We start from the raw sequence: 16,618 nt of genomic DNA on the forward strand, positions 1-16,618 counted from the left end.
CTCCTGCATATACTGAGAGTCCATCATCAATCATTTTGGTTCTTTTAATGGTAAACTTTAGAGAAACAGGGGCTATCTCCATTCAATAGATGGAATTGATGGTAGCTAAGATGGATGGATGGATACAAAGCTTTCAAAGGAGAGTCACAGAAGTGATTAAAAGGTCACCAAGACAGCGACTAGAAAGTAATTTATTTTATTTATTTAAAGGTTTAGTTATCAGGGACAATGCACATTAATAATACATTTAAACAAATGTAAAATATGCCAGAATTAGCCAAAAAGGCTATTTTGCATCTGCTGTCCCTGGACTGGTGTAAAATAGTCAACCTAAAAGAAAAATTATTAAGATATTATCAATAAAACATTTCCGAATAAGAAGGCTACATCAGAATAAATATTAAAAGGTAAGAGACTAAGCTAAAATACATACACACACAGGTTAACCTAAGCTCAACAACAGACAATTGCTACAAACGAAGAAACAACATGAAGCAGCAACAGTAGCATCAACATTAATAACACAAGACACAATAACACACTAACAGGCCAAAAACAAACAAGACAAAAGCACTAAACACAGAATAAAAAGCCATGCACAAAAAGCAACATTGTAACTAGACAAACTAATAGGCAACATGACAGGTGGCATCAGACAAACACTGACAGGCAGGGCAGCAACTTTTAAAGGCAGGTATCAAAATCGTGATAAACCCTGAAGCGTCTCATAGGTGGCGACACCTGCAGTTGCTATTTATTTCCGCTAGATGTCAGTAGATCCCAGCCTGCAGACTGGCCGTCAGGATCAGGGCCATCCTGGGTTCCTCACCTGTAGTTGTTGAGATGTACTCAGGTTTTGATTTAGTATGTCATTTCTGAAAAGGAAGGTAAAAGAAAAAATGGTTTATTACGAAGGGATTAAAAAAAAGCCTAACTACAAAGGGGCTAAACACACAAGCAGACAACAAAACATATTGTTATGACAGTATTATTACACATGGGAACGTTTACAAAGATCCTGGAGTCATTCACCATTTATTGGAAACACACTCTTGGAAATCTAGGGAGGTGTAAAACCTGTTCAAAAGTAGCCTATTCCTCTTTTTTCTTTTCTTCTTCCTCATTTATATGAACATTTCTTCATCAATTATTTTCTGTCTGCTCTTTATCAATTCATGTCTACTTTTCTGCAAAGTCCACTTATTATAAATGTGTCAATTTTCACATTTCATTTTTTTATATGTAAATAAATTAACTTAAAGACAAGAACCTGCATGTAAGATCATTTTTTGTTTAAGTCATGGGTTGATTAATTTCTCAAAATGTTTTCATTTTGGTGGATACCTGACACCTGAATCATGACGCACCATGACTTAACATCAAAAGGTCAAGATCATTATCAAATCTATAACAAGCAGAGCAAGTTTTGTCTTGCAGCATTGCTGGTAGTTTTACATTTGTTATCAGATTTTACATTTGTTATCATGATTCTGATCATCTTTGAGATCCCACTGATGAACTGAATTCCATATCTACTTTGCAAAAGCGCTGATATACAGAACTTCAGGAAGAGGCTGCAGTATTTAATACAACTCGTATATACATGAATACTGACTTGTGTTGCTTGTACAACATTTTATTCAAAGTTAGTGTTTACTCTCGATAAAAATGACTAAAATACTGCAAAAACAAATAAGACAGGTGATCTTATTGTTTGTCAAACTGTTAGTCAAGTGATTTTCTTCAGTTACATGAGACACTTCAAAAAATTGCAGACATGATCAAACATGTGCAAAATTATATAAACCATTTTTATTGGTTGGCTTATTTGATAGTTTTCCACTTTTGAATAAAAAATTGATGACGTGTTCTGATTTGTGCTTCAGGACTCATCGCCCTGTTCTGAGATATTCCCACTCATTGAAAACTAAAACATGTTAGTACCAGAAGAGTGAGCCATATCTGTAAATCTACTGTCAAATAACCAAAGAACAAACTGGGAAAGTGAGTTTTTACTTCTCTGCTGTTTTTAAACATATAATTTTCCATTGTATAAAACATAGTTTTGGGAAAAAGTTCTTGTTCATAATAACAGAAGGCAAAGCACCTCATTTTTATCTAACTTCCTTCCAACATCTCTGATAGAGTGTTCGTTTAGTTAAATGCACTGGATGAAAACTTAATTAAAGGTTCTGAACACAGATTACTTGAGCAGAAGGTCTCACCCCTACTGTCCATCTGAATTTTTCTGAAATGAGATTAAATCGTTTTTGTGTTTATCTCTGATTTTCCCCCCGCCGAGGCCTCCAGGGTGGGCGACGTTCCTTGGAGGTTGGCCAGTCACGTCCTCTAGGGTAGGACCAGAATTATCTGGAGGGATAATAGATCAAATTTGGCCTGGGAACGACACAGGATCCCACTGGAGGAACTAGGAGAAAGATATCTGAAATGCCCTGCTTTGGTTGTTACCACTGTGTGCTGACCTTAGATAATGGAAGGAGAGATTTGTTGACATGTAGCTACACTAAGGTTTTCTTCAAAGGGCAGGCTTTTCTTCATTTACTTTATGGTGTCACTTTGAGACACCTTTGTATAAGGTTCAGCCGATCAGTTAGATTTGCCCACCTGAAATGTCCATCAAGAAACTCCCTACCTTCCACTTCTGAAGACAGAGAAGACACTGACTTTAAGGGACTTGAACTAAAAAAGAGCATTTGAAAAAAAAGGTGACAAAAAGTCCTGCATCCGCCTACAGTGTTGAAAGAAAGTGTTAGATTTCTTTTATTATTATTACAACCTCATATTGAAAAAAGGTTGGGACAATATGGAAAATATGTTTTATTCACTTTACATGTTTGACGTTTATTATGGTGTGGATAGGATGAACTCAGGATATTTTTTGCTTTGTGATTGTTAATATATATACACCAAGCAAAAGTCCCATGAAAAGTTGGGACAGCAATGCTTTTACCACTTTGCAATGTTGTAATTTTTTTGTACATCACAATGCATTTAGGCACAGATGATGTATAGCGAGGAACAATGTTATTTTTTCCGATTTTTCCAAATTCTGCTCACATTCTCTGTTGGAGATCAGGAATGCGGGCAGACCAGTCTCATACCCGTATCCTCGTTCTTCCACAGCCGTGCCTTCGTAATATTTGCAGAATGTTTTTGTTTTGTTGAAAAAAAAAAGATGCATTGACATCCCTGGAAGAGATGCTGTCTTGAAGGCATCCTATGGGGGGTAAACTTTTAAGTCTAAATAACCTTTGTCACAGTCAGTGAGCGTCACTTATAACAGTCCTTTCCTTTCTTGTTGTTGCAAAGCAGGCAGCAGCCCCTGAAAAAACATCTTGAATACTGACCCAATGCATGCTTGTTTGTCCACGTTTGTCCAGGACTGTCTCAGAAAATTTTACTTTATTTTCTGTAATGCAATTAAAAAAACAAAAATGTCATACATTCTGGATTTATTACAAATCAGCTGAAATATTGCAAGCCTTTTATTATTTTAATATTGCTGATTATGGTTTACAGTTTAAGATTAAGATTCCCAGAATATTCAAATTTTTTTAGATAGGATATTTGAGTTTTCTTAAGCTGTAAGCCATGATCAGCAATATTAAAATAATAAAAGGCTTGCAATATTTCAGTTGATTTGTAATGAATCCAGAATGTATGACATTTTTGTTTTTGTAATTGCATTACAGAAAATCACAATATTATAATTATCTGAGACAGTCCTGTATACAGAGACATGAAATGGACAAGATTACCATAAAATATCCTTTTCGCAGAATAGTATTTTTAAGTGTAGCTCCATATTTTAGGTGCTGACAAACGTTTCCCACAGGTTCTTTGTCCATATGGTTTTATTAGCTATCAATGAATGTCAAATTTGAGCAATTGTCGTCTGAAGGTTAGGAGATCATGAACGCGCTGTTAAAACTTACACCCTTGCCTTTTAAGCACTGAATCATGCACTGTAGGACATTTTCATGTTTTTCTCACTAGTTTGGTGACAAATTGGAGGTCTTCTGTCCATCTTTGCTCCCTCCAGCCCTTCATGGATACTGCATTATAGGCACCCCTTGAAATTATTTGTTTGATTTTACCTTATTATACTGTTGTTTTGCAGGTCTATTATGCTATAATGCCGAGGACCCCTTCACATGTAAATTTGGCTACTGAAACACAGTCACAAAAAGAAATCGATAACTATCAAGTTTATACGCTTGGCGTGCAAGCTGCTATCATCAGTATGCATGACAAAACAGTGAAAGCCTTTCTTAATGCACCTTTAATGTACTGCGGTGCTGACTTCATTGATCTGAGCAGGGAAATACACTTCCTGTAAGGTGAGACATGAAGCTCAGAGACCCGCAGTTCCACAGACAGTAATCTATTGATTTCTTGATTTGTAACAGTCCATCGGTTCTGACTGATATAGTCACGTACACCAAGGTTTTTGGCCCATATGAGGATTTGAATACATATTGTGTGGGCTTCTGCTGACATTTTTAGATTGTTCTTTAAAAATGCTCTAAATTGAACAACATCAGCTGCATAAATGTGGAAATTAAGATGAATGGTGTTTGATAGCGCTAAATCCAGCTTAACTTTTGTTTGTTTATGAGCACAATAATATGATGTTTTGATTTATATTCTGACACTAGTGACCAATACTTGAATGTGTCATGGTCTTGGATTTGATTGTTGATTTCTCTGACTCTTATTTAGAAACAATATTTAGAAAAAAAGGAAGGGGTGTGGTCGATGTTTCAAGTTCCTGTTCACTTTCTACACTTCAGACTTTTGATATGAGTTTATTCATACATACTGGTGTTAAATTAACCCTGAAAGTATTAAATTCAACACTAGAAAAGTGTGTATATGTATCAACTCTTTTGAGTGTTGTTTTAGTACCTTTAAAATACTTAATTATTGAACTCTGAACCAAAGTTTCCCCGACAGAGAGCATGCCACACCCAACATATATACTAAAACCTGATGAAATTAACTCTGAAAGTTTTACTTTTAATCTAAATGGTTTAAAAATAACACTGATTACAACCAAAGTGGACAAATTAACACTGGCAGATTTGCTGCGCAGGTTAAAAGTTAGCTAAATAAATTAATTCAATGTTTTTAGATTGGATTTGATCAGTAAATAGAGGAAACTTGGTTGAATATACTGAAAAGCGTCCAGCTGATTTGAGCAAAATGTTTAGCTAAGAATTAACAAGACAGATAATATTTGAGCTACTCTCCTGCTAGGTCCATATACTGGACCGGGCGAGCGCCCAGGGGCACCAGCCAGTGAGGGAGCACCAAATCAAATGACTAACTGGACCATCTATCTGATATTTTCTCTATATATTTGCTGGAAGAGGAGCAAACAGGTACAGCAGTAACCAATGATATACAAATACATGAAAATGATAATAATAATAAAATAAAAAGAATTGTGTTTGAGTGAGTGCCTTAACAACTTACCAACCTTAAATATAACAGCCTACACATTGCTATTTTATTAATGTGCTGTTCCCTACCTTCACATCAGCTCATTCAGTAGGCCTGTTTGATTGTTTAGTCATATGCTGTAATAGTTTTGCATATAGTCCTCAGGCAGGCCATATATGATGGAAATGATGATTGTTAACATGTGATGTTACATTGTCATGTGAGTTGCATTCTGATTGGAGCATCACTGTAGGATGGCGTTTGTGGACTCATGTCTATCTGTGGTGTTATTCTTAGTTGGTTGCTTGTCTTACATTTATTTGTAGTATGAGTGTTAAGCATGTGCTTCAGCAATATGTTCATGTAAATCTATGGTCTTTATAACCATAGTAAATTTCCCTTTTTTTACCGTAAAATGTGGGAGGAGGGGGGCACTTCAAGTGTGGTCACCCTGGGGAACCTCACTGATTTAACCTGGGTCTGCTCGCGTGTTAAAGGGGACCTAATATGAAAAACACGTTTTTTTTCTTGCTTTAACATGTATAAAGTGGTCTCCCCTCAGCCTGCCAACTCAGAGAAGGAGGAAAGCAACCAAATTCTGCAGTGTCTGTACAGCCGCCCGGATGAGCCATCCAGTGTGATGTGGATCTACGAGCCGTTCAGATTCTGCTCCTGTCGTGACGTCACGACAGGAGCGATGCATGAAACCACGCCCACAACTAACTCCGCCGGCCAGAGCTTCCGCCATTTTTTCGTAGCGGTGTATCGCGTCATTCAGGCAGCCAATCAGCACAGAGCCTCATTATCATAGCCCCACCCACTCAGAATCCCACATAGATAATGAGGTTAGAGAATGGGAAGATAAAGACATGGATCAGAGGCTGAATTTCTAATTTATTTAGAAAAAACAATCAAAAGCTTGTTTTTAAGACATTCAAGGCCTGTTTAAAATAGGTATAAGATGGTATAATAGGCAGTACTCGAGTTGAGGGGGGATGAGGGGGGATGGCATCCCCCCTGAAATAAAAACGGTCAAAATCATCCCCCCTGTAAAACTGCCATCCCCCCTTTCCATCCCTTATGTCATTTCATCAATGAATGTGGTTTTACTGCTATTTCAACATTTAGAGTCATCACCAGAAAAATAACACCAGAAAAATGTGACAATTTTCACCTGTTTCAGGTAAATTTTCACTTGAATTAAGTAGGAAAATCTACCAGTGGAACAAGATTTATCTTCTTATTACAGGCAAAAAAATATTGTTCCACTGGCAGATTTTTCTACTTATTTCAAGTTAAAATCTACTTGAAACAGGTAAAAATTGTTGTTTTTTCCAGTGATGAGTCTTGTTTTAAGTGTAATGAGATTTTTTTTTACTGAAAATGAGACATTTTAACTAGAAATAAGACAAATATTCTTGTTAAGATTTTGAGTTTTTGCAGTGATCCATTTTACTTATCCTGTGAAGGACAGAGTCATATTGATAACTGTTTTTTATTGTTGTATTTTGATGTATTTGATGTAAGCCCAGTGGATATTTAAAGCTTACAGAAAGCTGCATTTAACTGCTGCTATATCATTCCTGCAGTATTTCTGCAGGTGTTTTGGTGAGTGCTATTATTTATAATATATTATATTATTTGTAATCAGCACAAATTATCTGTCCCCATATGATAAAATCCACCATCCCCCATGATTTCTTTTTACAACAAGTGCTGATAATAGGTCCCCTTCAAATTCAATCAATCTGTTAATCATTTTTTTTCTCAAAATGTGGAAGTAGCAAATACTGAATCAGTGATTATTTAACTGCCATTTCTTAATGAATTAATTTGAAACATAGATAAAAAAAAAAATGCAACTTGAAATTTGAATCAGAGTGAGAGGTCTGTAGAGATATGTGCGTCTCAGTAGGTTACATTAGTTTTTTAAGGAGAGTGAGCAGTCGGTGTTTTTCCTCCTCTCTGACAGCAGCTTCAGTAGGGTGGAGAGGAGCGGAGCTGCAAGGAGGAAAGGAGGGGTCGATGAAGAGAAAGACAGGAGGAAAAGGAGGGTAGAGGTGCGGGCTGTCAAAGGATATCACCGTTGGTGTAAAAAAAACAACAAAACAAAACTAAACAAGCAAAAAAAGAAAAAACAGCAAAAAAACAAATTACAGCGGAGACTTTGGGTTGCCTTTGCCCTCCTTTTTGACTTGGCGGAGGTCGGTGTTTTGGGAGGATAATCTGTGAGTGAAGCTGCCGGGTGCGAGGTGGGAGGAGGTGGGGGGTTGGACCTCCAGGAGCTCGGTGTGCTGCTGCTGCTGTAGACCCGCACAGCATCAACATGGAGCTGGAGAACATCGTGGCCAACACCGTGCTGCTCAAAGCCCGGGAAGGTAAGCACGGCGGCGGCCGCCTGACAGCTCTCTCTCCGGGCAGGGGCCGACGGTGCACCGGTCAAGTGGCCGGAGGGATGCGCCGCACAGATACGAGCCATTAATCAAACCTTTTCACACATGCACATATTCAAGTCCTTATCTAACATATAAATGTGTATAAAGGAGTTTTAATTTCTTTAAAAAATTTAATTTCCGCCTTCCTTGTCGGCAGTCACTATACAGGAAACTGTCAATGATTGTGTCACAAGTCAAGACAACCAGCTGCGGTTATTACTTTTATTTGAAATGTGACTATTTAAAGACTTAACACACTATTTTGGTAATGTGTAAATTTTGCACGGATAACTTGGCACTCAGACAGTTTGTGTCGTGCCCGTGACAGTGAGTCCGGAAGGAGTTGCGACTGTGAAGTGAAGGCTGATTTATGGTTCCGCGTTACACCAACGCAGAGCCTACGCCGTAGTTACGCGGCGACGCGCACTTTACAATGCGCGTCGCGCGTACCCTACGCCGTAACCTACGGCGTAATTTCGGCGTCGATTTAACGCGGAACCATAATTCAGGCTTCAGGCTGCAGCGACACATCGGGTTTCCCTCGCTGATGTTGCAGCATCGTCCTGCAGTTTGCGAAACAGGATGTTGAGGCACAGCATTTGCACTATTTGTACCCGCTTTCAAACCTAATGTGCACAATTGATTTTAATGTCTGAGTGGCTTTTTCCTTTCCAGAAAGTTGTGTGTTTTGTGGGCAGTGGCGTCAATTCAGTCGAAGCTAAGGTATGGCAAGGTTACAAGAGTATCAATCAACACGTCCAGCAAATACTCATCACATAAGTCTGCTATGGAGCTTATCTGTGTGGTCAAGAAAATTGGAACTTTTTCAAATGCAGTCTCGCTCACTGCAAAAACTCAAAATCTTACCAGGAATATTTGTCTTATTTCTAGTTAAAATGTCTCATTTTTAGTCAAAAAATCTCATTACACTTAAAACAAGAGTCATCACCAGAAAAAAATAACTAATTTGACAATTTTTACCTGTTTCAAGTAAATTTTCACTTGAAATAAGTAGAAAAATCTGCCAGTGGGACAAGATTTATCTTCTCATTACAAGCAAAAAAAATCTTGTTCCACTGGCAGATTTTTCCACTTATTTTAAGTGAAAATCTACTTGAAACAGGTGAGAATGGTTGTTTTTGAGTCTTGTCATAAATGTAATGAGATTTTTTTTTACTAAAAATTAGACATTTTAACTAGAAATAAGACAAATATTCTTGTTAAGATTTTCAGTTTTTGCAGTGTATAATAACTAGTGAAATCAATCATGTTTTTCTGATTTGCATTTGTAGTTATTCTATATGTATTAAGTAATAGAATAACATTTACATTTTCCCTTGAAGCCAAGATGTAGCGGCTGCCATACCTTGCCATACCCAATTGACGCCCCTGATTTGCACTATTTGTACCCGCTTTCAAACCTAATGTGCACAATTGATTTTAATGTCTGAGTGGCTTTTGGGTGCGAGGATGAGACTTCTTGCAGATCTGCCAAACACTGGTTTGACACAATCTGTAAACTTTATGTGTGAAGGCAGGAAAGACAGAAGGCCTAATTTGTTGTTTTTTTTGGACAGGGAGATAAGGTAGTGTTGACTGGCTGCCAGTGTAATCCTAAAGCCATCTGCAGGGATGATGAGTGTTTTGATCCCTTGCTGTGAGCTCATCTGCCAGTATACCCAGCTGAAGTGTGTTTCCGTCTGCATCTGCCTCCGCTGAGACAGGGCCCTGACCTCTGACCTCCACACCGACTTAGCAGGTTGCATGAAAAGTTTTATATTTGAAATGTCAGCAGGCTTGACATTTAAAAACCTTCATGTAGAAAGTTAATCAGCATGCAGTGCAGAGAGAGTTAACGCGGAAACATGATGTAACTAAATAACTGAAATTAACTGCTCATTGGCTTTGTTTAGTTTAAAGCACCACTCTGGGATTTTGACATGTTTAAGCCTATCAAAAGGACACTCCCTTGATACCACACATGAATGATTATTGTCTGGAGGACTGAAAACAAAAGTTGCAGTCTTGGATTTGCCTGAATAAAACATTAATTAATCTGTTCTTTACCTACAGTTAGATCCAGAATATGCATTCTGGATCTAACGTACCAAATACCCAGTGATTCTGGGCACTCAAAGACGCTTTGAGTGCCCAGAAAAGCGCTATATAAATAAAATGTATTATTATTATTATTATTATTATTATTCTTCCCTAGCTTTTTCTTTTTTCCATCCATCTATTAACTTCCACTTATCTGATATTGGGTTTCTGGGGGGAAACAGCCTGAGTAGAAAATAAATAAAAAGCTTCAGGAGAATCTTCCTCCCGGACATTAAAACCTAATGTTATTTCTCTTTAACGAAAAAACTATGCAGGTCCGGATAATGTTATTAATTTGGGCTTCAAGTGCTTCAACTGTTTGCTTTAATTTGAGTCTTCAAACTCAAATGGAGAAAAAGTTTTAGGAAAAGCAAACGAACAGTCTGTTTTACTGTCTATAGGAAACAAGAGGCTTTAAAACTGCTCCTCAGGAAACCATTATGTCATGTGATGGATGCTTCTTCTCTACATCACAGACTAGAAAGCAGTGGACGAAACATCAGGCACGTGACCCATTGGTTTCTGGAGATGGGTTTTGAAGGCCGTTTTTTTTCTTGCGGGGTGCAGCCATGTTGCTCCTGAAAACAACGTAAACACGCCCACAGTATGTCAATCAAAACTAGCTTTGCTTAGAGTGGTCTATACTAGGGCTGGGGATCGATTCAAATGTCAAGAATCGATTCGATTCCGATTCTTAAGATTCAGAATCGATTATCACGCTTTGATTCGATCCGATTCGATTCAATTCTGATATTCATTTGGGTTAGTGTTATTAAAAATGTTTTTGAGCTGTTGCATGAATTATATGACTGTAGCAACATATTAATACTAGTATTATATTGAGATTCAACAGCAAATATTGGCAGCTAATGATGCTGTAAGGACCAATCAGCTCCCATAATGCTGATAGAACTGCTTTCAGAAACATCATGTGGGTCAGAATTATCAAACAGATTCAGGGCAGCAAACAGAGACGGATGAAATCGCTTTTATTTTTTCCCATTTATGAGAATTTGGTTTTTAGCATTTTATGCAAAAGTAACCGCAAGACGGTATATAAAGTAAATAAATATAGACAAATTATGCTGTTGTTGTTTATGCTGTTGTTTTCATACCTTTAAACATATTTAAAGGCAAAAACATGGCACCAGTTATTCTCGTGTCCAACAAAACATTCCTTTTTGGGGCATAAACAAAAAAATACCAAAAGTTGTAATGTAATGATGAGAAAAAAAAATGTAAAAAAAAATTGATCTTTAGACATATGAATCGATTTTTAGGAATTAATATGAGAATCGATTTAAAATCAATCTTTTCAACACAGGCCTAGTCTATACCATTTAACATGTTGGCTTGACAGCGAAAACATAAATGACCGTCACGCTTACAGTAGCTGGTGCTGGGTTTGTACAAACGGGGGGTTGCTCCTCGAAGTGTGGTAGCATGAACGCTACAAACGGGGAAGTGATATCTGCTAGCTATTGACTGAGCCGAGTGCCAATCAATCATATTAGAAAGAAATGTATTGCTTGATATAAACACTCATGGCGTGGTAAAAGTCTGCCCTGTCGGTCTGGTTCCTCCTTTCTGCGCTGTGCCACCATATGGGGCGGGGGGCAGGGGTTATGGCTGGTTGCCCCTCCACCCCCATCCATGTGCCTTCTCCTCATGCTGGATGTCAACATCACTGCTTTATGTTGGGGGGGGGGATGTATAAAACATCATACGCTCATTTAAATACATCCCACTACACACAGACACCAGTTCATTGTCAATTATACACAAAACCTCCATCAACATCTTTAGTTATGTCGTTCTGTACTTCACTGTCAGTGATTTTAGTTCTCTTTGACAGAATCTGCCTCAGGTCCAAAAGAAGTTTGTTAGATTAGACTGTAAAGAAGAGGACTGGTTTCGGACACTTTCACTGTCACACGAGAAAATTTGCATCTGCTGCAAGATCAAACTGCATATGTATATTAAAAAAAAGGCTTTCTTTTGCAGCCTCGGTACTTAGATTCCTCTATCAAACAGTCGAGGAACTGTTATGAATCTTCGGTCTGCACGAGCCTCAATCGGGAAGTTAAGATGGTTGGCGCTTGTTTATTATGCAGTTTTTTAAAGCTGTATCCCTTCCTGTTTCTTCAAACTACAGGTTGGGCTGAGGGTCAAATTTCCTGAAATGTGCAAGCATTAATGTTTAAAAAAACAGAGGTGTTAAACAGAATTTGCGTTAATGCTTGATAATAATAATAATAATAATAATAATAATAAGGTTGATGCCTTAGAACTCATGTGATGCTAAAACGAAGATTAAGAGTCCTCTTCTTTTTTTTTTTTTTTAGTAGTCTATTTGGAAATCTTGTTATGAGGAGCTTTAATGCATTGAAAGTAATTTATAAAATATTGACTAATGGAAAAAATTGCCTAAGGGTTGATTTCAGACAGTTGCTAAAGTTTGGAAACGTGCAGGATTAAAGAACATGCTTCCTCTTCCGTGGTGCTCTCCCAGGCCCGGACTGCAGCTGTCCTCTCTTGTCGTTTTTGACTGAGCGTCTTTCTGTCTTCAGTTTTTTTTTGTTTTTTTCAATCAGCTTGATTGTTTTGAAAGCAGGGCATTAGCTTGCAGAATAGTCTTTACTTTTGGAAACTCCCCGGTTGCTTTTGCAGCATGTTTTGGGTCATTGTCCAATAGTACTGTAAAACTTTGTATAGTCAGCTTTGCTGAATGTGAGGAGATGATACGTATCTTTAGTTATCTCTAGTTTTTTTCATTTCACTTGTTCTGTCACTTATCAAATTATAAAATTTAATAAATAAAAAGAATTGATATGTCCTAAACCGTTAAGAGCCAGATGCACAAACACTGTATTTTTATGGCTAAATGTATTTGTTTCATCATATACATAAAGCTGCGGTACTCTTTTATAAATGTCAGTCGTCATTACATAAAAAAAATAAATAAAATCCCATTCATGACCCGGTGGGATGTGGGCACTACTTAGTTATTAGTATGTGAAGACACTGTTTGCATCACAGCAAGGAACAGCACAGTTTGAATGTAAGCAAGATTAAAACAATTTCAAACAACACTTGGTGTCTCTGTTCTGGAAACCGGAGCAGAATTAAAAACTAGTGAATTAGTACCAGAAATAATCAGATTCCCTCTGTCGCTTCTGACAAAAGTACACACCCCCCAAAAAACAAAACAGTTGGATTACAAACCGGAGGCCACATCAGCCGATAGCATCCGAGCTACAGGATAAGGATCATTGCTTTATCTGCTACTAATGAAGCTTCGTCTGCATGTTAGATCTCACAGCCCTGGGTGGATGGAGACGCAGACGGTCTTTAAGAGATCTTGGAAGACATAAACCACAAGTTTTAACTATGATCTTATGCCATTAAATGACAATGAGGGCTGCACAAATAATTTTTCTGGTAATATCAACATTCACAATGTGAATAATCCCGAAAAGTATCTTGGTGTGATATTGAGTGTCCTGCACATAACTTTTAGCTGATGCTGTTCGGAGCATCACAGTTAAATAAGAGTCTATATGTGCATCGTCTTGTCCCTCCCCAGGTGTTTTACAGGTGTGGTTGTGGCTGCAGATGCTGTGCCAGCCACTAATAGGGCTTTTTGACCAAAGCGGTTCCAGTGCTAATGCCAGACTTAGCACCAGTTTTTTTGCTTTTAAATCACAGCCTGTGGGGAAAGTACTGACTCTGTTCCAAGAAAACCGGTGCGGCGCTGGCCCAGAAAGCTTGCTGGCCCGGATACTAGATCTACTACATCACGTAGGGGGCCGTGATTATTGCAAGCAAGTATGCAACCACTTAATTTAAACAACCTCTGTGAGTTTAAAACACATATCACGGAGATTCTGGAAGCATTCTTACTGATTTAACCACGCATTAAAAAATACGTGTACTATACAGCAAACACGTGACTCTAAAAAGACTTGCTGTCACCCTGAAATGTAAATGGCGTCTTTGTTGATGGCGGAAAGTCACATGAAGTCAATTCTGGACTCCAAACAAGATTTTTAGGGCCGTGATCAGCGTCTGCACATATCCAAATTTGATTTCCATTGTTGTCATTCTGAGGTCTTTCGTGCTCTTTTTATGGATTTCCTGCTTCCGCTTAGGTGATGTAATAAATGACACGGGGTCCTGGGTTTCCAGTTCTCCCCAGCCAGTGGAAAAGCAACCCGGTTCTTTGTAGAACCTGTTTTGAACTGACTCAAGCACTGGTCGAGCACCAGCACCCATTTCGAGTTGGTCAGAAAAGCACTATGAGGGGTTGAAAGCCAGTGTTCATGTATCCAGGTGTGAGCGGATCAATCAGGATGGATTACAACTAGGGCTGGGTATCGATTCAAATGTCAAGAATCGATTCGATCCCGATTCTTAATATTCAGAATCGATTATCATGATTCAATCCGATTCGATATTGATTTGGCTTAGTGTTATTTAAAATGTTTTTTGAGCTGTTGCCTGAATTATATGACTGTAAAATAACTAGTGAAATAATAATTTCACAATAATTATTGTGAAATAACTAAGAAATAAATAACTCAAACAGGCCTTTCAATATCCATTTAAAGTGCAAAAAAGAAAGAAATTGCAACAGTTCATGCAGTAAACAAATCATTTTAGCTTATCTAATTTATTCTGTCACCACGCACACATATTGCCATGAAGCACCTGGCATTTTTCAGAAGTGTCATGACAAACTGTGTGTCCGACTACTGGGATTAAAGTTCACCTGGCGAAAATGATGAAGAAGAAAAAAAAAAAAAAAAAAAAAAAAAATCGATCTTTAGACGTAAGAATCGATTTTTAGGAATAAATATGAGAATCGATTTTTTTCAAAACAGGCCTAATTACAACAGCAGGTTTAAACAGGGCCATATGGTGTCCTGCATAGACCCAAGACTGAATGAAATGGGGGGGTTATATGTCAGGGAGGGCATCCAACAGCCTATGCCAAGCCATCATGTGGCATACAATGACGTGCACTCAGGGAAATCCCTGAAATCGCCCCTCTTTAATATTCTGTTCTGCATGTGACTATTTGAGATGTTGGTCAAAAACTTGGTCTCGGTTCATGAGGCTGAGGGACGGTTTGCATTGAAGAGTCTTCTTTTCATTGCTGATTTGGATGATGAGATATTTACTTCCAGCATTTTGTTCTCCATTTGTCTGTAAGTCGTGAGGGTTTTTCCCCAAACTACGGGAAGCATCCTGGAATCATCCAGCAGTGCTGTCCTCTGTCGATATACAGGCCTTTTTTATTTCGTCAAGCCCACTATTGCACTTTTACTTCTTCTAAGGATGAACCAAACTATCAATGGGGTCACTTCTTAATAAAATATTCTGGAGTTGAAACACCCCTGGGTCTATTATTTGGTGGTGATGAGAGTAAACTTTCATTAGGGATCAAAACGACATAAGCAGGAGCAGTTTTGAGTGAGAATGGATGGAATACAGATTTGCAGCAAAATAGGAATTAATATTAGCACTTGGGCCAATTTACGGACATCAACATAAATAGCTGTTGCATGCCTGCGACAACACTCAAAAATGTAATTCTGCTTCAGTGATGGTTTGGAAAGAGTCCCAACAAGCAAACTTAAGTCATTTAAACTTTGTAAGTATACGGAAAGTGCATATAAAGGTCTGTTTTTACCAGCAGATCTCCTTCATACAAGTCAGCTACTGGATGTTGCACAAACTAATGTCATTATACACAAAAAAGTATGGCCTCTGCTTCTATATAACTGAATTGGTACACCTCTTTTTGTGTCTTTTGACAGTAGTTTGTGTGAAATAAGTCAACTCTTTGGACTCAAAACATGATGGTGGTGACTGGAAACAGATCTGCCAGTAGAAATGTATTTATTTATTTACTATTAACACATTTCCTGTACAATACAAAGTTAAAGTTCCTTTGATTTTTTCTGTATAGACCCTATCTACTAGAGGTGGGACTGATCCAATCCAGTCTTGGTATCGGAAACTGATGAAATTCACTGATTGGAATGACGACACGGATAAAATAAACAAATAAATGAATTCAAATTCGAACCTCAGTTCCAAGTTTTTGAAGTTGAAATAGCCCTGGATCTCCTTACCCCCAATCAAATTAATTTTTATTTTTATCGATAATGTAATTTTTTTTTTTGGGGGGGGGATTGAGGAATTTAGAAATTTTAAAACCAGAAAAAAGAGCATCACCCCTCCCTGACAGAGAAGCTCAGAGAAAAGGCGTCTCCACTACGTGGAAAAACATTGTAGAGTTTTGTCAGAAGCTTAAAATAAGAATTAATTTTGACATTGGTTATCCCAAAGTTTACACTCTTTACTCTCTAATAATCATCCTCGGGTCAGTAATGATCCAGCTATCTCTGATGGACTAGTTTTGAATTTGAGCTCTAAGGATGGTTTACATTTTTGTGAGTTCAAAGGCGACAACTTCCAAATGCCACAATAGAATCAACTGTAGACTTTTCATGCACTTGTTTGAAGGAAAAAAAAAAAGTCTGCACCTGTTCATGAAACACGTCTCGCCCCAATTGTCCTTTTGAGGAAGCGCCTGCCCAGAATTTCCT

The 16,618-nt window shown here is 37.9% G+C and overlaps 1 protein-coding gene across 2 annotated transcripts in view; it reads left to right on the top strand.

Annotated features, from left to right (window-relative positions):
- The first annotated feature begins 7,436 nt into the window (after positions 1-7,436).
- grk6 (G protein-coupled receptor kinase 6) overlaps positions 7,437-16,618 on the top strand; it is a 275,750-nt gene continuing 266,568 nt past the window's right edge. Inside the window, exon 1 of one of the 2 annotated variants that reach the window (XM_061740551.1) lies at positions 7,437-7,844. In XM_061740551.1, coding sequence (XP_061596535.1) covers positions 7,793-7,844 — 52 coding nt within the window. In that variant the 5' untranslated portion in view covers positions 7,437-7,792. The remainder of the gene's footprint in view (positions 7,845-16,618) is intronic. The other variant, XM_061740550.1, reaches the window with a different exon arrangement.

Source organism: Cololabis saira, chromosome 14 (assembly GCF_033807715.1).
Source record: "Cololabis saira isolate AMF1-May2022 chromosome 14, fColSai1.1, whole genome shotgun sequence".
In the NCBI taxonomy this organism is placed as follows: Eukaryota; Metazoa; Chordata; class Actinopteri; order Beloniformes; family Belonidae; genus Cololabis; species Cololabis saira.